This window comes from Heterodontus francisci, chromosome 34 (genome assembly GCF_036365525.1).
Source record: "Heterodontus francisci isolate sHetFra1 chromosome 34, sHetFra1.hap1, whole genome shotgun sequence".
NCBI lineage: Eukaryota > Metazoa > Chordata > Chondrichthyes > Heterodontiformes > Heterodontidae > Heterodontus > Heterodontus francisci.
This window is the reverse complement of record NC_090404.1, coordinates 1,645,800-1,669,332: the sequence shown is the minus strand read 5'-3', so window position 1 is coordinate 1,669,332 and position 23,533 is coordinate 1,645,800. Positions and strand designations below refer to the sequence as shown.

At 49.6% G+C, this 23,533-nt stretch overlaps 1 protein-coding gene across 1 annotated transcript in view; it reads right to left on the bottom strand.

Annotated features, from left to right (window-relative positions):
- LOC137348455 (zinc finger protein 721-like) overlaps window positions 1-23,533 on the bottom strand; it is a 94,538-nt gene that overhangs the window by 27,876 nt on the left and 43,129 nt on the right. Inside the window, exon 13 of the mRNA XM_068013761.1 lies at window positions 10,505-11,933. Coding sequence (XP_067869862.1) covers window positions 10,505-11,933 — 1,429 coding nt within the window. The remainder of the gene's footprint in view (window positions 1-10,504; window positions 11,934-23,533) is intronic.

Genomic DNA, 23,533 nt, shown 5'->3' with positions numbered 1-23,533 from the left:
GAGTAGCTGAAACCCCTGGGACGCCCCTCACTGCAGGTGGCGAGGGGGCTCGGGAGTGTGGAGCGATCCCAGCCAAGCTGACTCCCGCTTGGCCGGAACTGCTCATTGGACCCAGGCCCCGAAACCCTCCTCGGGAGCCGGTCCCGCACAACCCGAGCAGCCTCTCAGAAATGCCCTCCATGCCATTCCAATCAGTGCGGACTGGTTTCCTGTACGGGCTGCTCCTGCACACTCTCCACTTCCTCGCCCTCGTCAGCCGGCCGGACACGCCCTGGCGGTCCGCGTTGCCATCTGGCGGCGAGGGGAAACCCCGATGGAAGTCTCCCTACGCGGGAGTCTTCCCCCTTTACATCGGGGACCTGGGGTGGAGGGTGCTGCACAGAGCAGTCCCGTGCAATAGACTTTTAAGTAGGTTCACGGACTCCCAGGCCGCCTGTACTTTCTGCGGCCTGGACGAGTCCGTGTTCCACGTTTATACGGAGTGTGCGAGGTTGCAGCCCCTCTTTGAGTATCTGAAGGGGCTGCTCCTCAAATTCTGGCTGCACTTCAGTCCCACGCTCCTGATCTTTGGGCACCCGGTGCGGAGGGGCTTGGGCCGGGAGGAGGATCTCCTCGTCGGTCTGCTCCTGGGCTTGGCCAAGGTGGCAATTCACAGGTCCAGGTTGTGGGACGTCGGGGGTTCCGTCCTCCCCGATTGCCTGCCCCTCTTCCGCGGCTACGTTCGCGCCCGGGTGTCCCTGGAGAAGGAGCATGCGGTGTCCGCCGGTACGCTTGAGGCCTTCCGCGACCGGTGGGCACCGCAAGGACTGGAGTGCATTGTCGACGCCGAGAATGGCATTTTAATTTGAGTTTTGTTTATTTATCTGGTTTTAATAAAGTTATTTTAAAATTATGTATATAAAGGGGGCCTGAGCAATAAAGGCCCCCTCGATGTGAAAATATAAAAGGGGCCCGGGGTATAAAGGCCACCCGAAAACAAAAACGGGGGTTAGAAAAAAAAAAGAAAAAAAAAAACGGGGGTTAGATACAGAGTAAAGCTCCCTCTGCACTGTCCCCATCAAACACTCCCAGGACAGGTACAGCACTGGGGTTGGCTGCTTCCTAATTGGGACTCCAGAGCTCATCAACGAGGTGCAGCTGACAGTGCTGCAGTCAGTTGCTGGAGAGGGAGAGCTGAGGACAGACTGCAAAAAGAAAAAAAGAGGAAGGTTTTAGTCGCTGATACATTGAGGAAGAGGTGGAGAAATGCAGTGTTACTGAGAAGGAAGTAAGCAGTCTTTGTGATGGAGAGGATATGGGATTGGAAGTTCAACTCAGAATCAACCAGGATGCCAATGATTGGGAAGAGGCGAGTTCAGCCAGGGAGGGAGATGGAACAAGTGGCTGGAGAACAGAATTTGTGGTGGAAGCTGAAGACAATGGCATTGATCTTCCCAATTCAAATGGTAGCAGGGAATGAGGTACTTCAGTTATGTGGAGAGACTAGAGAAGCTGGGATTGTTGTCCTCAGAGCAGAGAAAGTTGAGAGTCTTCAATATTATGAAGGTTCTTGATAGAGTAAATCGAGAGAAACCGACTCCATTGGCAGGAGGGTTGATAAACAGAGAACACAGATTGGGGGTAATTTTCAATAAAACCAGAGGGAAGATGAGGTGAATTTCTTTAACACAGCAAGTTGTTATGATCTTGAACACACTGCCTGAAAGGGTGGTAGAAGCAGATTCAACTGTAACTTTCACAAGTGAATTATATAAATATTTGAAGAAAAAAACACTGTAGGGCTTTAGAGAAAGAGCAGGGGAATGGGAATAATTGGGTAGCTCTATCTCACACACACAATGGGCCGAATGGCCTCCTTCTGTGCTGTATGACTGCGTTTAATTGGAGGAAATTGTCGCTCATTGAGGATTGGATTTCTGACAAGCAGTCGAACAACACAAAGGCAGTGGATGGGTGAGAGAGGTGCTGATGAGGTAGAGCTGGGTATTGTGAACATACATGTGGAACATCGCGTCATGAATTTGGATGATTTCACCAAGGGGCAGCATGTAGATGATAAATAGGAGGGAGGCCAAGGATAGATCCTTGGTTAACTCCAGAGGTAATGGTGTGGGAACAGGGAGAGAAACCATTGCAGATGATTGTTTGGCTCCAACTGGATAGGTAAGAGTGGGACCAGATGAGGGCAGTCCCACTCTGCTGGACAATAGAGAGGCATTGGAGCAGGATGGTGTGGTCAACAGTGTCAAAGGCTGCAGACATGTTGAGAAGGATGAGGAGAGATCATACACCATGGTGACAGACACAGAGGATGTCATTTACATCAATCACAAAGCTGATTGAAATAAATATTCCACAAGGTGAATGGCCAATCCCATAGGACATGAGAGGAAAGGTGGAATATTTCCTTTATATGTGAGAGACAACTGGTAAGTTTAGGGTTGAAATGAACCTTCAGAACACATTTAAACAGAATCTCTTAATGTGTAGCAGTTGGAGAGGAACGTAGGAATACAAAGAGGTGGAAGTAATGCTACAGTTTAATAGAGTTCTGGTTTGATCGCTGGTGGGATAACTGTGTTCAGTTCTGGGCACCGCACCTCAGGAAGGATGTATTGGCCTTGGAGATGAGGGCAGTGCAGATTCACCTGACTGCACAGACTAGACTTGTATTCTCTCGAATATAGAAGTTTAAAGGGTGATCTAATTGAGGTGGTTAAGATGATTAAAGGATTTGATAGGGTAGATAGAGAGAAACTATTTCCTCTGGTGGGGGGAGTCCAGAACAAGGGGCATAACATTAAAATTAAAATCAGGGGTGCTGTCAGGAAGCAATTCTTCACACAAAGGGGAGTGGAAATGGGGAACTCTCTCCCAGCCTCAACAGCTTTTCAGGGTAGAGTCAATTGAAAATTTCAATATTGAGATTGACAGAATTTTGTTAGCTTGCGCGTATTAAAGGATGGAACCAAGGTTGTCAAATGGAGTTCAGATACAAAGCTGCCATAATCTAATTAAATGGTGGACAGGATCGAGGGGCTGAATGGTCGACCCCCGTTCCGATGTTCCAATGTACAGGACAAATTTGAACACCATCTCTCAACGTGCAGCTGTTGATTTACCAGAAAGAGGTTTGATATTTTCATTCTTCGTTGACAGATGTGTGAAACCTGGCAACAACCTCAGGTCTATTTCCTTCTACTTAAGCTTCCTGGAGGAATTCACAGCACCGTTTAAACTGAACAGGGGACCTCCCAGAGGGAACCATGTTACTAAAAAGAATAAGCACAGTGTTTTACATATGGAAATATGGTTCTGATTTAGTGACCGACAGCAATAAACAGTTTCACTTGCTCAGAGCCTATTACATTTCTAACTTTTGCCAGTTCTGATGAAAGGTCACTGACATGAAATGTTAACTCTGCTTCTCTCTCCACAGATGCTGCCAGACCTGCTGAATATTTCCAGCACTTTCTTTTTTATTCCATGTACAATCCACACTGTCCTGGGACTACCCACCCATTTAATCTCCTTCCACAGTCCATGTACAATCCACACTGTCTGGGACTACCCACCTGTATAATCTCCTTCCACAGTCCATGTACAATCTACACTGTCCTAGGACTACCCACCCATTTAATCTCCTTACACAGTCCATGTACAATCTACACTGTCCTGGGACTACCCACCCATTTAATCACCTTCCACTGTCCATGTACAATCTACACTGTCCTGGGACTACCCACCCATTTAATCTCCTTCCACAGTCCATGTACAATCTACACTGTCCTGGGACTACCCACCCATTTAATCTCCTTCCACAGTCCATGTACAATCTACACTGTCCTGGGACTACCCACCCATTTAATCACCTTCCATTGTCCGTGTACAATCTGCACTGTCCTGGGACTACCCACCCATTTAATCTCCTTCCACAGTCCATGTACAATCTACACTGTCCTGGGACTACCCACCCATTTAATCTCCTTCCACAGTCCATGTACAATCTACACTGTCCTGGGACTACCCACCCAGTTAATCTCCTTCCATTGTCCGTGTACAATCTACACTGTCCTGGGACTACCCACCCATTTAATCACCTTCCACTGTCCATGTACAATCCACACTGTCTGGGACTACCCACCCATTTAATCTCCTTCCTCAGTCCATGTACAATCTACCCGGTCCTGGGACTACCCACCTGTTTATCCCCTTTCACATACTATGTACACTCTCCAAGTAATCAACTGTACCCACTGTATTTAATCACCTGAGGAAAATCTCTGTAGAAAAGCTCCCCGACTGCCAAATACAATTAAAGAAATCTCCTGAATAATCATCAATCCTCACATCTCCATCAAGAATGTGTTTTTACTATGAATCTTGGGTACCATTCATATGTTGTGTGGGTTCTTTTAGTAACTGCTGGTATGTGGAAAGCTGTTTGCATTAGGTTAGACATGTTGATTAGGGATAACATGTTGTATAAAACTAGCCAGTGCTTGAAAGTTGAAGCTATGAGGATCGGCTGGGGTTGTTTTCCTTAGAACAGAGGAGGCTGAGGGGCGACTTAATTGAGGTGTACAAAATTATGAGGGGCCTAGATAGAGTAGACAGGAAGGACCTGTTTCCCCCAGTGGAGAGGTCAATTACCAGGGGGCACAGATTTAAGGGTGAAGGATTAGAGGGGACATGAGGAAAACCTTTTTCACACAGAGGGTGGTGGGTGTCTGGAATTCACTACCAGGAACGGTGGCGGAGGCAGAAACCCTCAACTCATTTAAAAGGTACCTGGACATGCACCTGAAGTGCTGTAACCTGCAAGGCTATGGAGCAGGTGCTGGAAGCTGGGATTAGACTGGGTGGCTAGTTTTTTCAGCCAGTGCAGACACGATGGGCTTAACGTCCTACTTCTGTGCTGTAATTTTTCGATGGTTCTCGATGAATAAATAGGTTTAAGGTGCGAGGGGCAAAGTTTAGAGGGGTTGTGTGAGGCAAATTCTTTACACAGAGGGTGGTGAGTGCCTGGAACTTGATGCCGAGGGAGGTGGTGGAAGCAGATATGATCGCGACGTTTAAGAGGCATCTTGACAAATCCATGAATAGGATGGGAATCGAGGGATATGGTCCCCGGAAGTGCAGAAGGTTTTAGTTTAGACAGGCATCAAGATTGGCGCAGGCTTGGAGGGCCGAATGTCCTGTTCCTGTGCTGTTCTTTGTTCTCGACATTTATAGACATAAAGCGTAAGAAGTTTTTTTTATTTGTTCATGGGATGTGGGCATCGCTGGTTAGGCCCGCATTTATTGCCCATCCCTAATTGCCCTTGAAAGGGTGGTGGTGAGCTGCCTTCTTGAACTGCTGCAGTCCATGTGGTGTAGGTAGACCCACAGTGCTATTAGGAAGAGAGTTCCAGGATTTTGACCCAGCGACTGTGAAGGAACGGTGATATAGTTCCAAGTCAGGATGGTGTGTGACTTGGAGGGGAACTTGCAGATGGTGGTAATGAAATGGAAACGAGAACAGTTTAAAACGATTGAGTCTGTCTGTGGAATGTATGGTTTGGGCAGTTAGACACAGACTAACAATAGGGCCAGTGGGAGGTGGATTTGGAATCGCAGGGCTCTTTGCATATTTTTAATTGTCTTGCTAAACTCTGATCGTAATTGTGTTACCAAAGCACAATTTAAGGTCCAAATCGTCTGTATGCCTTAGATTTCAGGATGTAGACATTGATCGTTCGATGAATGGTGCGAGTCAGTTACTTTTACCAAATATGGCAAAGGAAGTGGTTCCTTAGAGGTTCACCGAGGAAAGAAGAGAGAACTAAGAAGAGACCAGAACTCAACCTGCGTCCGAGCTGTGCCTGGTTGTTAAATTTAGCTTTGTTACTTAATAAATCCTTTTAATTTGTTACACTGAAACTACTGCCTGCCAACCCAAAAAAAGGTTCAGAACTTCCCAGAGCCTTTAAAGTTGGTGACCCAGATAGGACAAGACTCCGTGGACAGTTAGTTTGTAACAAATTGGACTTCGGGAGTGGCTGCCTGATCAACACCCACACCAGAGAGGGAAATCCTGTGGTAGGAGCAGAATAATTTTACATGCCGATAGATCCTAGACAACTAGGCTCTAACAGAGAGCCATTAATGGCTGCAAAAAGTACAGTCATGATGTATAAAGATAAAGTAAATAAAGTGTGCAGGGAAGAAGTGCAAGCGTTATTGACAGAATGCCTGGCTTAGAGCGAATACCCTTTGAAGAAGTAGTTAATTTTATATTGTATTTGGAGATACAGCACAGAAACAGGCCCTTCGGCCCACCAAGTCTGTGCCGACCATCGACCACCCATTTATACTAATCCCACATTCCTACCACATCCCCACCTTCCCTCAATTCCCCTACCTATACGCGGGGCAATTTATAATGGCCAATTTACCTATCAACCTGCAAGTCTTTGGCTGTGGGAGGAAACCGGAGCACCTGGCGAAAACCCACACCGTCACAGGGAGAACTTGCAAACTCTGCACAGGCAATACCCAGAATTGAACCCAGGTCGCTGGAGCTGTGAGGCTGTGGTGCTAACCACTGCACCACTGTGCTGCCTCAGGGACAAGTAATTCAGAAGAAAATTAAGCCAGGCAAAGCGACTAAGCTAATAGCCTATGCAGCTTTTTACTGTGCTCAGAGAGATGAGCATAGCAGGAGGCAACAGGAAGATATCAAGAATTTAAAACAAGTGTAAGTATTCTAGAAATGGGGGCGGAATAATCGTCTGCTCTCATGCAGTAACAGAGCATGACTGCTTTAGGAACATAGGAGTAGGCCATTCAGCCCATCGAGCCTGCCCCGCCATTCAATATGATCACGGCTGATCATCTACTTCAATGTCTTTTTCCCACACTATCCCCTTACGTCATTTGTATTTAGAAATCTGTCCGTCTCTGCCGGGAAAATGTTTTTAATATTGAGACTTGTAAATGTTTTCCATGCAAGCACAGGAGACACAACATCTGCCCTTCCCACTGACCAGGGCCCAAACACTTCTTCAAATGAAACAGCTATTTAAATGTACTGCTTTCAATTTAGTATACTGTATTCACTGCTCACAATGTGGTCTCCTCTACCACGGGGAGACCAAACTCAGACTGGGTGACTGCTTTGCAGAACACCTCTGTTCAGTCTGAAAGTGCAACCCTGAGCTTCCTGTTGCTTGCTATTTTAATTTTCCACCTTTCTCCCATCTGACCTTTCTCTCCTTGGCCTGCTGTAGTGTTCCAATGAAGCTCAACAAAGCTTGAGGAACAGCACCTCATCTTTCGACTGGGCACTTTGATTCAACATTGAGTTTAATTATTTTAGATCATAACCTCTTTTTTAAATTTTTTCTTGCCTTTTTTTTGTATGTTTCCTTCTTCATCCCTTTACTTTGTGTTTAGACAGCTGCTCTCCTGCCATCCACACCTCATCCGGACACATCTTTTGTTTCTTTACTTGGCTTTGTAACATGAAACCTTTTGTCATTTAATGTCTCCTGCCCTCCACCCCAACACAGACATTCCCTTTTGTTCTTCCCCCCTCCCCTTACATTTGCTCAAAAGGTCATCGACTGAAAATGTTAACTCTGCTTCTCTCTCCACAGATGCTGCCAGACCTGCTGAGTATTTCTAGCATTTTTTAGATTTGTTTCACATTTCCAGCATCTGCAGTACTTTGCTATCGTAGATATTGATGTTCAGAGAGACTTGGGTGTGCTCGTACAAGGCACACACAAAGTTAGCATGCTGATACAGCAAGCAATTAGGAAGACAAATGGCATATTTGCCTTTATTGCAAGGGAATTAGAGTACAAGAATAAAGAAGTCTTGCTACAGTTGTACAGGGCTTGGTGATACCACACCTGGCATAGTGTGCGCAGTTTTGGTCTCTATATTTCAGGAAGGATATACTTGCATTGGAGGCAGTACAGCAAAGGTTCACTAGATTAATTCCTGGAATGAGGCAGTTATCCTAGGATGAGAGCCTGAGTAAATTGGGCCAATATTCTCTGGAGTTTAGAAGAACGAAAGATGATCTCATTGAAACATAGAAGATTCTGAAAGGGCTAAATCTGTTTCCCCTGTCTAGAATACAGGGGCCCAGTTTCAGGAGAAAGGGACAATCATTTAAGACTGAGATAACGAGAAATTTCTTCACTCAAAGGTTTGTAAATCTTTGGAATTCTCTCCCCCAGAGGGTTGTGGATGCTCCATCATTGAATACATTTAAGGCTGAGATAGATAGATTTTTGGTCTCTTAGGGAATCGAGCGATAGGGGGAGTGGGCAGGAATTGAAGCCCATGAAGATCAGCCATGATCATTTTGAATGGCAGAACAGGCTCGACAGGCCATTTGGTCTACTCCTACTTATTAATTCCTTATGTTGGTTTCAGATAATCAAGCTCACAAGAACACTCAATTTCTTTCCAGAACGTATTAAGAGCGCTGCAAAACACAGATTGTGAGATAATTGCCTCAGTCTTGCTGCCGGTGGAGTTGGTGAACGGCCTCTCCCCTGTGGGAACTCGCTGGTGTGTCAGGAGGTTGGAGGACTGAGCGAAACCTTTCCCACACAAGGAGCAGGTGAACGGCCTCTCACCCGGTGTGAACTCGCTGGTATTTCACCATATTGGAGGACTTTAAGTGAATCCATTCCCACACATGGGGGAAAGGGCGTCTAATATTTTCAGCCGGCGCAGACACGATGGACTGAATGGCCTCTTTCTGTGCTGTAACCTTTTTTATAGTTCTACCTGGAGAATAGAAGCACAGTGGATTCATGCGCAATCTTCTCAAGTCCGTTCCAACTGACAGCGGCTTAAGTGGCCTGTTCTTAAACACAAGCTTAATTAATGCGAGAAGGTTATGCTGGTAGTATGAGGTGAAAGAGGGTGGGAGGAGGCTTGACTGGAGTATAAATGCCACCTGCTGGATTGAAGGCCTGTTTCTGTGAAGTACGCACTATGTAACACTCAGGAAATATGGACCGGGTCCGGAGGGACACGATGTTCAAATCTCTGGACAAGGGCGGGAAAAATGTACCCAACGTGGCCCTCATCCTGATGACCACCTTAGTGTGCGGCTGCATCAAGCTGTGTGTAGATCCCCAGTACGCAAACTCCAAGTGTCACTACGTGCTGATCTGTCCCCGGTGTTGCGAAGGATGGGCCTGGTCACATTGCCGCGGAACGCTCCATGCAGTTGGGCGGGGCCGTTCCACCTATCCTTCGTGGAGCAGTTTCTGCGGGAAAACACTTTTGACCACCGGTCCATCAGGCAGTGGTCTGCACGGAATGTCCTCAAGGCCCTACGGGAAAAGGAAACGGTGGATCATGTCGGATGGTTCCCCGAGCAGACCGTCAAAGTCATTTGGCGGAATGCCTCATCACCAGAACTTTCAAACAAGCACCAAGACGTAGCTTGGCTGGTGGTGAGAAGGGCCCTCCCCGTCAGATCCTTCATGCACACCTGAAGTCTCGCCCCCTCCGCACAATGCCCCCGCGTTGGCTGTGGTGGGGAAGAGACGGTCGCCCACCTCCTCCTGGAATGTGCCTTTGCAAAGCAGGTGTGGAAAGAGATGCAGTGGTTTTTGTGAAGGTTCATCCCAAGCAGCTCTGTAACACAGGAGTCTGTGCTCTACGGGCTGTTCTCAGGGATGCACACCGAGACAAACATCAACTGCTGCTGGAGGACTATCAATTCGGTGAAAGACGCCCTTTGGTCTGCCCGAAACTTGCTGGTCTTCCAGCGCAAAGAGTTGTCCACCACCGAATGTTGCAGACTGGCACATTCCAAGGTTCAGGACTACGTGCTGAGGGACGCACTAAAGCTTGGGGAAGCCGCAGCAAAGGCTCAATGGGGAAAGACCACAGTGTAAGGTTCCCCCACCAAGCTGGACTGAGGGGCTGGATCCATGGGAAACCCCTCGAACTGTATCGTTAATATTCTCAATTGCTGTAAATGTAAAACTGTAATTGACATGACAATTGTGAAACGGAAGGGTTGGGAAGAAACTCATGACAGTATTGAAGGAAACTGATCTCCCTTGCAATGTTTGTATTTTTTGGTGCTGTTTGGAAACTGTTTGGCAATGTAATTTTTACAGATTTTTATGAATAAAGTATATTTTGGAAATAAAAAAAAACACTCAGGAAATGGGATTGTTTGGTCCCGTCCATTGATCACCCCCAGACCCCTGGTGAAAGTGATTCAGTGCTAATGCGTGCTCAAGTTCCTGTGAGCTTTTAAATCTCATTCCACAATCAGAACATTTTAAAGGGGCTCAGCAGGAACTCGCTACTCTCTAAATAGGTTGGACGATGCAGCGACTGACTACTGTCGGATGTGAACCTGAGCAGGCTGTTTGACTGAATGTATATCTTCCTGCACTGTGAGCAGGGATTGGCCTCTCTCCATTTTAAAGTGGTTGCTGTTTCAGCAGCCTGCAGGACTGAGTCAAGCCCTCACCGCCAGTGGAGTTGGTGAACCGTCTCTCCCCATTGTGAACACGCTGGTGTGTCAGCAGGTTGGAGGACTGAGTGAATCCTTTCCCACACACAGAGCAGGTGAACGGCCTCTCCCCGGTGTGAACTCGCTGATGTTTCAGCAGGTTGGAGGACTGAGCAAATCCTTTCCCACACACAGAGCAGGTGAACGGCCTCTTTCCAGTGTGAATTCTCTGGTGCACCAGCAGCCTTGATGACTGAGGGAATCCTTTCCCGCACACGGAGCAGGTGAATGGCCTCTCCCCAGTGTGAACTCGCTGGTGTATCAGCAGGCTGAACGAGTGAGCGAATCCCTTCCCACACACTGAGCAGGTGAACGGCCTCTCCCCAGTGTGAACTCGCTGGTGCGTCAGTAGGTCGACAGAGCTCACAAACCTCTTCTGGCACTGAGAGCAGCTGTACGGCCTCTCTCCAGTGTGTAGGCGCTGGTGCTTCATCAGGTACTGGGAGCTTTTAAAGCTCTTCCCACAGTCTGAACATTTAAAAGGCCTCTCCTCGGTGTGAATTCGCTGGTGTCCCAGCAGGTTGGACAAACATGTGAAGTCCTTTGCGCACACAGAGCAGGTGAATGGCCTCTCCCCGGTGTGAACTCGCTGGTGTGTCAGCAGATTGGAGGACTGAGCGAATCCTTTCCCACACACGGAGCAGGTGAACGGCCTCTCCCTGGTATGAACTCGCTGGTGTATCAGCAGGTTGGAGGACTGAGCGAATCCCTTCCCACACACGGAGCAGGTGAACGGCCTCTCCCCAGTGTGAACTCGCTGGTGCGTCAGTAGGTCGACAGAGCTCACAAACCTCTTCTGGCACTGAGAGCAGCTGTACGGCCTCTCTCCAGTGTGTAGGCGCTGGTGCTTCATCAGGTACTGGGAGCTTTTAAAGCTCTTCCCACAGTCTGAACATTTAAAAGGCCTCTCCTCAGTGTGAATCTGCCGGTGTGCCCACAGGGTGGATGACTGAACAAATCCTTTCCCACACATGGAGCAGGTGAATGGCCTCTCCCCAGTGTGTGTGCGCCGATGAGCTTCCAGCACATGCGGGTGAAGGTATTCCTTCCCGCAGTGCTCACATTTGTACAGTCGGTCCTTACTGTGAGTGCGCTTGTGGCTATTGAGTTTAGCCAGGCAAATGAATTCCTTCCCACAGTCCTCACACTCATACCACGCTTCTCCAGTGTGACTGCTCTTGTGCCTTGATAGAGAGGACATGTAAGCGAATCTCTTCCCGCAAACATCACATTCATACTGCCTCTCCCCGGTGTGCCTGTCCACGTGACTCCTTTCTCCTTCCATGTGCAAAGGCCGATGATATTGAGGTCCTGATGAATCAAGCGACTCTGTCAGATCTTGGCCAAGTGTTTGGTCTGAGCTTTCCAGGCTGCAAATGCTCCACTTCTAAAAAACCCTGTAAAATTAAAAAAAGACTTTCATTTATATAGTGTCTTTCTGCACTTTACAGCCAATGAAGTACTTTTGAAGTGCAGTCGCTGTTGTCAAGTAGGAAATGTCAATTTGCGCACAGCAAGCTTCCCACAAACAGCAATGACCAGATAATCTGCCTTTGTGGTGTTGATTGAGGGTTAAATATTGGCCGCAGGACACTGGAGAGAACTCCCCTGCTCTCCATCAAAACAGTGCCATGGGATCTTTTACATCTACCTGAGGGGGCAGATGGTACCTCAGATTAATATCTCATCCAAAAGGTGGCAGCTCCGACAGTGCAGCACTCCCTCAGTACTGCACTTGGAGTGTCAACCTAGATTTTCCCGCTCAAGTCCTGGAGTGAGACTTGAACCCAGAACCTTCTGATTTAGAGGCAAGAGTGCTACCCCAGAGCCACAGGTTACACTTCAAAATGAGTTTAGAAAGGGTAAGAGCAGCCAAAACAAAAAACACTTGCTTTCTTCTTAGAGCAAGAAAAAAAGCTTTTTAAAGGTATATTAGCAGGAAGAGTCAGGATAGGGGGAAAGCCAGTAAGGGATGAGAAAAAAAATGAAAAAGAGAAGACTTGCATTTATATAGCACTTTTCACAACCACTGGACGTCTCAAGGAGTTTTACAACGAATGAAATACCTTTGAGGTGTAGACCCTGTTGGCATGTGATTAGGACATAAGGAGGATGCAGACCGATATAGATAGGTTGAGTGAGTGGGCAAAAATCTGGCAGATGGAGTACATGGGAAAATGTGATGTTCACTTTCAGGAAGAATAAAAAAGCAGAGTATTACTTAAACGGAGAACGACTGCAGAATTCCGAGGTGCAGAAGGATCTAGGTATTCTAGTGCACGAGTCACAAAAAGTTAGTACGCAGGTACAGCAAGTAATAAAGAAGGCTAATAGAATGCTATCCTTTATTATGAGAGGAATTGAAAACAGAAGTAAGGATGTTTTGCTTCAGTTATACAGGGCATCGGTCAAAGCACATCTCAAATACTGTGTGCAGTTTTGCTCTCTTTATTTAAATGCGTTGGAGGTGGTTCAGAGGAGGTTTACTAGATTAATACCTGGAATGAGTGGGTTGTCTAATGAGGAAAGGTTGGACAGACTTGGCTTGTTTTCACTGGAGTTTAGAAGAGTGAGGGGAGTTTATATTGAAGTATATAAGATCCTGAACGGTCTTGCCAAGGTGGATGTGGAAAGGATGTTTCCTCTTGTGGGTGAGTCCAGAACCAGGGTGCACTGTTTTAAAATTAGGGATCGCCCTTTCAGGACACAGATGAGGAGAATTTTTTTCTCTGAGGGTTGTGCAACTTTGGAACTCTCTGCCTCAGAAAGTGATGGAGGCGGGGTCATTGAATATTTTGAAGGCGGATTTAGATAGATTCTTGTTAGGCAACACACGAATTAGGAGCAGGAGTAGGCCACTCGGCCCTTCGAGCCTACTCCTTCATTCATTAAGTTCATGGCCGAACTGATTACTCCACATTCCCGCCTACTCCTGATAACCTTTCACCCCCTTGCTTATCAAGAATCTATCTACCTCTACCTTAAAAATATTCAAAGACTCTGTTTCCACCACCTTTTGAGGAAGAGAATTCCAAAGACTCAAGACCCTCTGAGAGAAAAAATTTCTCCTCATCTCTGTCTTAAATGGGCGACCCCTTATTTTTAAACAGTGACCCCTAGTTCTAGATTCTCCCACAAGAGGAAACATCCTTTCCACATCCACCCTGTCAAGACCCCTCAGGATCTTATATGTTTCAATCAAGTCGCCTCTTACTCTTCTAAATTCCAGCGGATACAAGCCTAGCCTGCCCAATCTTTCCTCATAAGACAGCCCGCCCATTCCAGGTATTAGTCTAGTAAACCTTCTCTGTACTGCCTCCAATGCATTTACATCCTACATTAAATAAGGAGACCAGTACTGTACACAACTCCAGATGTGGTCTCACCAATGCCCTGTGTGCAGCTGAAGCATAACTTCCCTACTTTTGTATTCAGTTCCCCTCGCCATAAACTGTAACATTCTATTAGCTTTCCTAATTACATGCTGTACCTGCATACTAACCTTTTGTGATTCATGCATCTCAGAGATCTGCAATCTAGGCAAGGGATTCAAAGGTTATCAGGGGTAGATGGGAGTGTGGAATTCAAGATTGGCCATGATTTTATTGAATGGTGGAGCAGGCTTGAGGGGCTAAATGGCCTACTTCTGCTCCTAATTCGTACGATCGTATGAGGGAGGTGAGTGTGTAGAGTGAGGGAATGGGAGAAGTACTAAATAAATACTCCAACAGAATCTGAATCGGACACCAAATAAGATTTACGACTGAAACTTTTTGCACTGAATATACAACACAAAAGCAGGTCATTCAGGTCTCCTCCCATCCATCTACCTCATTTCAACCTTCCAGCTATCTTTTTATTTCCTTTGCTCTCACATGTTTCCTTTAGAAACTTCTGCTTATTTCCCAACTGGATTTGTTAGTAACTATCATATTTATTGCCCCAAGTTATGCATTTTCCACGAGTGGAAACATTCTCTCCATATCCACCCTGTCCAACCCATTCATTATTTTACAGCCCTCTAACGGGTTGCATCTAAGTCTCCTCTGTTCTGAAGAACAAAGCCCCAAGCTGTTCAATCCTTCCGATAGCAATAATCTCTCACGTCTGGCACTTCTTTGCACTTTCTCCAGTGCTTCTATATCAGAGTCGTCCAACATACGGCCTGCGGGCCAGGATCTGGCCTGCCAAAGGTTTCCATCCAGCTTGTGGCCGTTCCTCATCCTCGCCAGGGCTCCCACGGGTGGAGATGGGAAATTTCCTTGGTCTTCCTGCAGAGTGGCCTTTTTAAAACATTGCACTGTCGGCTTCACAGACGACAGCTGTTGAAGCAGGAACACGCTTCCCAACATTGGACCGATTCGGGGTTTTCCGACCTTTTTTTACAAGCTCTCCGGAAAACTGCGAGTCTGTCCAATGTTGGGAAGTGCATTCCAGCTTCAGCAGCTGTCAGCTGTGAAACTGACAGCGTGATTTTTTTTTAAACAAACTGACCAACCCCAAAGCTGCTGTGCTGACCGCTCCCGCTCAGTGCAGCTGTCAGAGAGAAGGAGAGATGGGTGGGGGGGAACAGAGGGGAGGGGGGAACAGAAAGAGGGGAAACAAAAAGAGAGCCAGGGAAACAAAGAGAAAGGGGAAAACGGAGAGAGGGGGAAACGGAGAGAGGGGGAAAAACAGAGAGGGGGAAAGAAAGAGAAGGGGGAAAGAAAGAGAAGGGGGAAAGAAAGAGAAGGGGGAAAGAAAGAGAAGGGGAAAGAAAGAGAAGGGGGAAAGAAAGAGAGAGGGAGAAAGAAAGAGAGAGGGAGAAAGAAAGAGAGAGAGAGGGAGAAAGGGAGAGAGAGGGAGAAAGGGAGACAGGGAAACAAAGAGACAGGGAAACAAAGAGACGGGGAAACAAAGAGACGGGGAAAAGAGAGAGGGGGGAAAGAGAGAGGGGGGGAAAGAGAGGAGGGGGGGAAGAGAGAGGGGGGGAAAGAGAGAGGGGGGGAAAGAGAGAGGGGGGGAAAGAGAGAGGGGGGGAAAGAGAGAGGGGGGGAAAGAGAGAGGGGGGGAAAGAGAGAGGGGGGGAAAGAGAGAGGGGGGGAAAGAGAGAGGGGGGGAAAGAGAGAGGGGGGGAAAGAGAGAGGGGGGGAAAAGAGAGGGGGGAAGAGAGAGGGGGGAAGAGAGAGGGGGGAAGAGAGAGGGGGAAAGAGAGAGGGGGGGAAAGAGAGAGGGGGGGAAAGAGAGAGGGGGGGAAAGAGAGAGGGGGGGAAAGAGAGAGGGGGGGAAAGAGAGAGGGGGGAAAGAGAGAGGGGGGGAAAGAGAGAGGGGGGGAAAGAGAGAGGGGGGAAAGAGAGAGGGGGGGAAAGAGAGAGGGGGGGAAAGAGAGAGGGGGGGAAAGAGAGAGGGGGGGAAAGAGAGAGGGGGGGAAAGAGAGAGGGGGGAAAGAGAGAGGGGGGGAAAGAGAGAGGGGGGGAAAGAGAGAGGGGGGAAAGAGAGAGGGGGGGAAAGAGAGAGGGGGGGAAAGAGAGAGGGGGGGAAAGAGAGAGGGGGGGAAAGAGAGAGGGGGGGGAAAGAGAGAGGGGGGGAAAGAGAGAGGGGGGAAAGAGAGAGGGGGGAAAGAGAGAGGGGGGGAAAGAGAGAGGGGGGGAAAGAGAGAGGGGGGGAAGAGAGAGGGGGGAAAGAGAGAGGGGGGAAAGAGAGAGGGGGGAAAGAGAGAGGGGGAAAGAGAGAGGGGGGAAAGAGAGAGGGGGGAAAGAGAGAGAGGGGGGAAAGAGAGAGAGGGGGGAAAGAGAGAGAGGGGGGAAAGAGAGAGAGGGGGGAAAGAGAGAGAGGGGGGAAAGAGAGAGAGGGGGGAAAGAGAGAGAGGGGGAAAGAGAGAGAGGGGGAAGAGAGAGAGGGGGGAAAGAGAGAGAGGGGGGAAGAGGAGAGGGGGAAAGAGAGAGAGGGGGAAAGAGAGAGAGGGGGAAAGAGAGAGAGGGGGAAAGAGAGAGAGGGGGAAAGAGAGAGAGGGGAAAGAGAGAGAGGGGGAAAGAGAGAGAGGGGGGAAGAGAGAGAAGGGGAAAGAGAGAGAAGGGGAAAGAGAGAGAGGGGGGAAGAGAGAGAGGGGGAAAGAGAGAGAGGGGGAAAGAGAGGGAGGGGGGGAGAGAGAGAGAGGGGAGAGAGAGAGAGAGGGGAGAGAGAGAGAGAGGGGGGAAAGAGAGAGAGGGGGGAAAGAGAGAGAGGGGGAAAGAGAGAGAGAGGGGGAAGAGAGAGAGAGAGGGGGAAAGAGAGAGAGAGGGGGAAAAGAGAGAGAGAGGGGAAAAGAGAGAGAGGGGAAAAGAGAGAGAGGGGGAAAAGAGAGAGGGGGAAAAGAGAGAGACAGTGAAAAGAGAGAGAGGGCGGAAGGAGAGAGAGGGGGGAAGGAGAGAGAGGGGGGAAGGAGAGAGAGGGGGGAAGGAGAGAGAGGGGGAAGGAGAGAGAGGGGGGAAGGAGAGAGAGGGGGGAAGGAGAGAGAGGGGGGAAGGAGAGAGAGGGGGGAAGGAGAGAGAGGGGGGAAGGGAGAGAGAGGGGGAACAGAGAGAAAACAGAGAGTGGGAAAACAGAGAGTGGGAAAACAGAGAGGGGGGAAACAAAGAGGGGGAAAAGAGAGACGGGGAAAGGAGAGAGGGGAAACAAAGAGAGAGGGGGAAGGTGAGGGGGAATCGGAGAGAGGGGGAATCGGAGAGAGGGGGAAGCAGAGAGAGGGGGAAGCAGAGAGAGGGGGAAGCAGATAGAGGGGGAAGCAGATAGAGGGGGAAGCAGATAGAGGGGGAAGCAGAGAGAGAGGGGGAAGCAGAGAGAGAGGGGGGAAGCAGAGAGAGAGGGGGAAACAAAGAGAGAGGGGAAACAAAGAGAGAGGGGGAAACAAAGAGAGAGGGGGAAACAAAGAGAGAGGGGGAAACAAAGAGAGAGGGGGAAACAAAGAGAGAGGGGGAAACAAAGAGAAGGGATAAAAGAGAGGGGATAAAAGAGAGGGGATAAAAGAGAGGTGGAAAAAGAGAGGTGGAAAAATGAGAGGTGGAAAAAGGGGGGGAAGAGAGGGTGAAAGAGAGAGGGGGAAGAGAGAGGGGGAATGAGAGACGGGGAAACAAAGAGAGATGGGGGAAGAGAGATGGGGAAAAGGAGAGAGGGGAAACGGAGAGAGGGAATCGGAGAGAGGGGAAACGGAGAGAGAGGGGAAACGGAGAGAGGGGAAACGGAGAGAGGGGAAACAAGAACAAAGAAAATTACAGCACAATAACAGGCCCTTCGGCCCTCCAAGCCTGCGCCGATCCAGATCCTCTATCTAAACATGTCGCCTATTTTCTAAGAGTCTGTATCTCTTTGCTTCCTGCCCATTCATGTATCTGTCTAGATACATCTTAAAAGACGCTATCGTGCCCGCGTCTACCAACTCCGCTGGCAACACGTTCCAGGCACCCACCACCTCTGCGGAAAGAACTTTCCACGCATATCCCCCTAAACCTTTCCCCTCTCACTTTGAACTCGTGACCCCTAGTAATTGATTCCCCCACTCTGGGAAAAAGCTTCTTGCTATCCACCCTGTCTATACCTCTCATGATTTTGTACACCTCAGTCAGGTCCCCCTCAACCTCTGTCTTTCTAATGAAAATAATCCTAATCTACTCAACCTCTCTTCATAGCTAGCGCCCTCCATACCAGGCAACATCCTGGTGAACCTCCTCTGCACCCTCTCCAAAGCATCTACATCCTTTTGGTAATGTGGCGACCAGAACTGCACGCAGTATTCCAAATGTGGCCGAACCAAAGTCTTATACAACTGTAACATGACCTGCCAACCCTTGTACTCAATACCCCGTCCGATGAAGGAAAGCATGCCGTATGCCTTCTTGACCACTCTATTGACCTGCGTTGCCACCTTCAGGGAACAATGGACCTGAACAGCCAGGAAACGGACAGAGGGGGAAACGGAGAGAGGGGGACACAGAGTGAGGGGAGAAAACAGAGAGGTGGAAAAAAGAGAGGGGAAAAAAAAAAAGAGAGGGGGAAAAAAGAGAGGGGGAAAATAAGAGAGGGGGAAAAAAAGAGAGGGGGAAAAAAAGAGAGGGGGAAAAAAAGAGAGGGGGAAAAAAAGAGAGGGGGAAAAAAGAGAGGGGGAAAAAAAGGAGAGGGGGAAAAAAAGAGAGGGGGAAAAAAGAGAGGGGGAAAAAAAGAGAGGGGGAAAAAAAGAGAGGGGGAAAAAAGAGAGGGGGAAAAAAAGAGAGGGGGAAAAAAGAGAGGGGGAAAAAAAGAGAGGGGGAAAAAAGAGAGGGGGAAAAAGAGAGGGGGAAAAAAGAGAGGGGGAAAAAAGAGAGGGGGAAAAAGAGAGGGGGGAAAAGAGAGGGGGAAAAAGAGAGGGGGAAAAAGAGAGGGGGAAAAAGAGAGGGGGAAAAAGAGAGGGGAAGAAAGAGAGGGGGTGAAAGAGAGGGGGTGAAAGAGAGGGGGTGAAGAGAGGGGGTGAAAGAGAGGGGGTGAAAGAGAGGGGGTGAAAGAGAGGGGTGGAAAGAGAGGGGTGAAAGAGAGGGGTGAAAGAGAGGGGTGAAAGAGAGGGGTGAAAGAGAGGGGTGAAAGAGAGAGGGGGAAAGAGGGAGGGGGAAATGGAGAGGGGGAAATGGAGAGAGGGGAAATGGAGAGAGGGGGAAATGGAGAGAGGGGGAAATGGAGAGAGGGGGAAATGGAGAGAGGGGGAAATGGAGAGAGGGGGAAATGGAGAGAGGGGGAAATGGAGAGAGGGGGAAATGGAGAGAGGGGGAAATGGAGAGAGGGGGAAATGGAGAGAGGGGGAAATGGAGAGAGGGGGAAATGGAGAGAGGGGGAAATGGAGAGAGGGGGAAATGGAGAGAGGGGGAAATGGAGAGAGGGGGAAACGGAGTGAGGAGGAACAAAGAGAGAGGGGGGAACAGAGAAAAAACAGAGTGGGGAAACAAGGAGAGGGGTAAAAGAGAGGGGAGGGAAGGAGAGAGGGGAGGGAAGGAGAGAGGGGAGGGAAGGAGAGAGGGGATACGGAGAGAGGGGGAAACAAAGAGAGAGGGGGAAACAAAGAGAGAGGGGGAAACAAAGAGAGAGGGGGAAACAAAGAGAGAGGGGGAAAGAGAGAGGGGGAAAAGAGAGAGGGGGAAAAGAGAGGGGGGAAAAGAGAGGGGGGGAAAAGAGAGGGGGGGAAAAGAGAGGGGGGGAAAAGAGAGGGGGGGAAAAGAGAGGGGGGGAAAAGAGAGGGGGGGAAAAGAGAGAGGGGGAAAAGAGAGAGGGGGAAAAGAGAGAGGGGGAAAAGAGAGAGGGGGAAAAGAGAGAGGGGGAAAAGAGAGAGGGGGAAAAAGAGAGAGGGGGAAAAAGAGAGGGGGAAAAAGAGAGGGGGGAAAAGAGAGGGGGAAAAGAGAGGGGGAAAAAGAGAGGGGGGAAAAGAGAGGGGGGAAAAGAGAGGAGGGAAAAGAGAGGGGGGAAAAGAGAGGGGGGAAAAGAGAGGGGGGAAAAGAGAGGGGGGAAAAGAGAGGGGGAAAAAGAGAGGGGGAAAAAGAGAGGGGGAAAAGAGAGGGGGAAAAGAGAGGGGGAAAAGAGAGGGGGAAAAGAGAGGGGGGAAAAGAGAGGGGGAAAAAGAGAGGGGGAAAAAGAGAGGGGGAAAAAGAGAGGGGGAAAAAGAGAGGGGGAAAAAGAGAGGGGAAAAAGAGAGGGGGAAAAAGAGAGGGGAGGGAAGGAGAGAGGGGAGGGAAGGAGAGAGGGGAGGGAAGGAGAGAGGGGAGGGAAGGAGAGAGGGGAGGGAAGGAGAGAGGGGATACGGAGAGAGGGGGAAACAAAGAGAGAGGGGGAAACAAAGAGAGAGGGGAAAGAGAGAGGGGAAAAGAGAGAGGGGAAAGAAGAGAGGGGGAAGAGAGAGGGGGAAAGAGAGAGGGGGAAAAGAGAGAGGGGAAAAGAGAGAGGGGGAAAAGAGAGAGGGGGAAAAGAGAGAGGGGGAAAAGAGAGAGGGGGAAAAAGAGAGGGGGAAAAAGAGAGGGGGAAAAGAGAGGGGAAAAAGAGAGGGGGAAAAAGAGAGGGGGAAAAAGAGAGGGGGAAAAGAGAGGGGGAAAAAAGAGAGGGGGGAAAAGAGAGGGGGGAAAAGAGAGGGGGGAAAAGAGAGGGGGGAAAAGAGAGGGGGGAAAAGAGAGGGGGGAAAAGAGAGGGGGGAAAAGAAGGGGGAAAAGAGAGGGGGGAAAGAGAGGGGGGGAAAGAGAGGGGGGGAAAGAGAGGGGGGGGAAAGAGAGGGGGGGAAAGAGAGGGGGGGAAAGAGAGGGGGGGAAAGAGAGGGGGGGAAAGAGAGGGGGGGAAAGAGAGGGGGGGAAAGAGAGGGGGGGGAAAGAGAGGGGGGAAAAGAGAGGGGGGAAAAGAGAGGGGGAAAAAGAGAGGGGGAAAAAGAGAGGGGGAAAAAGAGAGGGGGAAAAAGAGAGGGGGAAAAAGAGAGGGGGAAAAAGAGAGGGGGAAAAAGAGAGGGGGAAAAAGAGAGGGGGAAAAGAGAGGGGGAAAGAGAGAGGGGGAAAGAGAGAGGGGAAAGAGAGAGGGGAAAGAGAGAGGGGGAAAGAGAGGAGGAGAAAAGAGAGGAGGAGAAAAGAGAGGAGGGGAAAAGAGAGGAGGGGAAAAGAGAGGAGGGGAAAAGAGAGGAGGGGAAAAGAGAGGAGGGGAAAAGAGAGGAGGGGAAAAGAGAGATGGGGGAAAAGAGAGATGGGGAAACGGAGAGAGGGGAAACGGAGAGAGAGGGGAAACGGAGAGAGGGGAAACGGAGAGAGGGGAAACGGAGAGAGGGGAAACAAAGAACAAAGAAAATTACAGCACAATAACAGGCCCTTCGGCTTCCAAGCCTGCGCCGATCCAGATCCTCTATCTAAACATGTCGCCTATTTTCTAAGGGTCTGTATCTCTTTGCTTCCTGCCCATTCATGTATCTGTCTAGATACAGCTTAAAAGACGCTATCGTGCCCGCGTCTACCACCTCCGCTGGCAACACGTTCCAGGCACCCACCACCCTCTGCGTAAAGAACTTTCCAAGCATATCCCCCCCTAAACCTTTCCCCTCTCACTTTGAACTCGTGACCCCTAGTAATTGATTCCCCCACTCTGGGAAAAAGCTTCTTGCTATCCACCCAGTCTATACCTCTCATGATTTTGTACACCTCAGACAGGTCCCCCCTCAACCTCCGTCTTTCTAATGAAAATAATCCTAATCTACTCAACCTCTCTTCATAGCTAGCGCCCTCCATACCAGGCAACATCCTGGTGAACCTCCTCTGCACCCTCTCCAAAGCATCTACATCCTTTTGGTAATGTGGCGACCAGAACTGCACGCAGTATTCCAAATGTGGCCGAACCAAAGTCTTATACAACTGTAACATGACCTGCCAACCCTTGTACTCAGTACCCCGTCCGATGAAGGAAAGCATGCCGTATGCTTCTTGACCACTCTATTGACCTGCGTTGCCACCTTCAGGGAACAATGGACCTGAACACTCAGGAAACGGACAGAGGGGAAACGGAGAGAGGGGGACACAGAGTGAGGGGGAGAAAACAGAGAGGTGGAAAAAAGAGAGGGGGAGAAAGAGAGGGGGAGAAAGAGAGGGGGTGAAAGAGAGGGGTGTGAAAGAGAGGGGGTGAAAGAGAGGGGGTGAAAGAGAGGGGGTGAAAGAGAGGGGGTGAAAGAGAGGGGGTGAAAGAGAGGGGTGAAAAAGAGGGGGTGAAAGAGAGGGGGTTGAAAGAGAGGGGGTGAAAGAGAGGGGGTGAAAGAGAGGGGGTGAAAGAGAGGGGGTGAAAGAGAGGGGGTGAAAGAGAGGGGGTGAAAGAGAGGGGGGGGGAAATGGAGAGAGGCGGAAATGGAGAGAGGCGGAAATGGAGAGAGGGGGAAATGGAGAGAGGGGGAAATGGAGAGAGGGGGAAATGGAGAGAGGGGGAAATGGAGAGAGGGGGAAATGGAGAGAGGGGGAAATGGAGAGAGGGGGAAATGGAGAGGGGGGAAATGGAGAGAGGGGGAAATGGAGAGAGGGGAAATGGAGAGAGGGGGAAATGGAGAGAGGGGGAAATGGAGAGAGGGGAAATGGAGAGAGGGGGAACGGAGTGAGGGGGAAACAGAGTGAGGGGAAACAGAGTGAGGGGGAAACAGAGTGAGGGGGAACAAAGAGAGAGGGGGAAATGGAGAGAGGAGATACGGAGAGAGGGGGAAACAGAGAGGGGGAAACAGAGAGGGGGAAACAGAGAGGGGAAACAGAGAGGGGGAAACAGAGAGGGGAAACAGAGAGGGGGAAACAGAGAGGGGGAGCAGATAGAGAGGGGGGAAACAAGATAGAGAAGGGGGAAAGAGAGAGGGGGGAACAGATAGAAAACAGAGAGTGGGGAAACACAGAGAGAGGGGGAAACAAAGAGAGGGGGGAAGGAGAGAGAGGGGGAAGCAGAGAGAGGGGGAAGCAGAGAGAGGGGGGAAGCAGAGAGAGGGGGGAAGCAGAGAGGGGCGGAAGCAGAGAGGGGGCGGAAGCAGAGAGGGGGCGGAAGCAGAGAGGGGGAAAGCAGAGAGGAGGGAAACGGAGAGAGGAGGGAAACGGAGAGAGGGGGAAACAAAGAAAGAGGGGGGAAACAAAGAAAGAGGGGGGGAAACAAAGAAAGAGGGGGGAAACAAAGAAAGAGGGGGGAAACAAAGAAAGAGGGGGGAAGAGAGGGGAAACAGAGAGGAGGGAAGCAGAGACAGAGGGGGAAAACAGAGAGGGGAAAACAGAGAGGGGGAACAGAGAGAAAGGGGGGGAAACAGAGAGAGAGGGGAAAACAGAGAGAGAGGGGGAAACAGAGAGAGAGGGGGGAAAACAGAGAGAGAGGGGGAAAACAGAGAGAGGGGGAAAACAGAGAGAGAGGGGAAAACAGAGAGAGAGGGGGAAAACAGAGAGAGAGGGGGAAAACAGAGAGAGAGGGGAAAACAGAGAGAGAGGGGGAGAACAGAGAGAGAGGGGGAGAACAGAGAGAGGGGGGAGAAGGAGGAGGGGA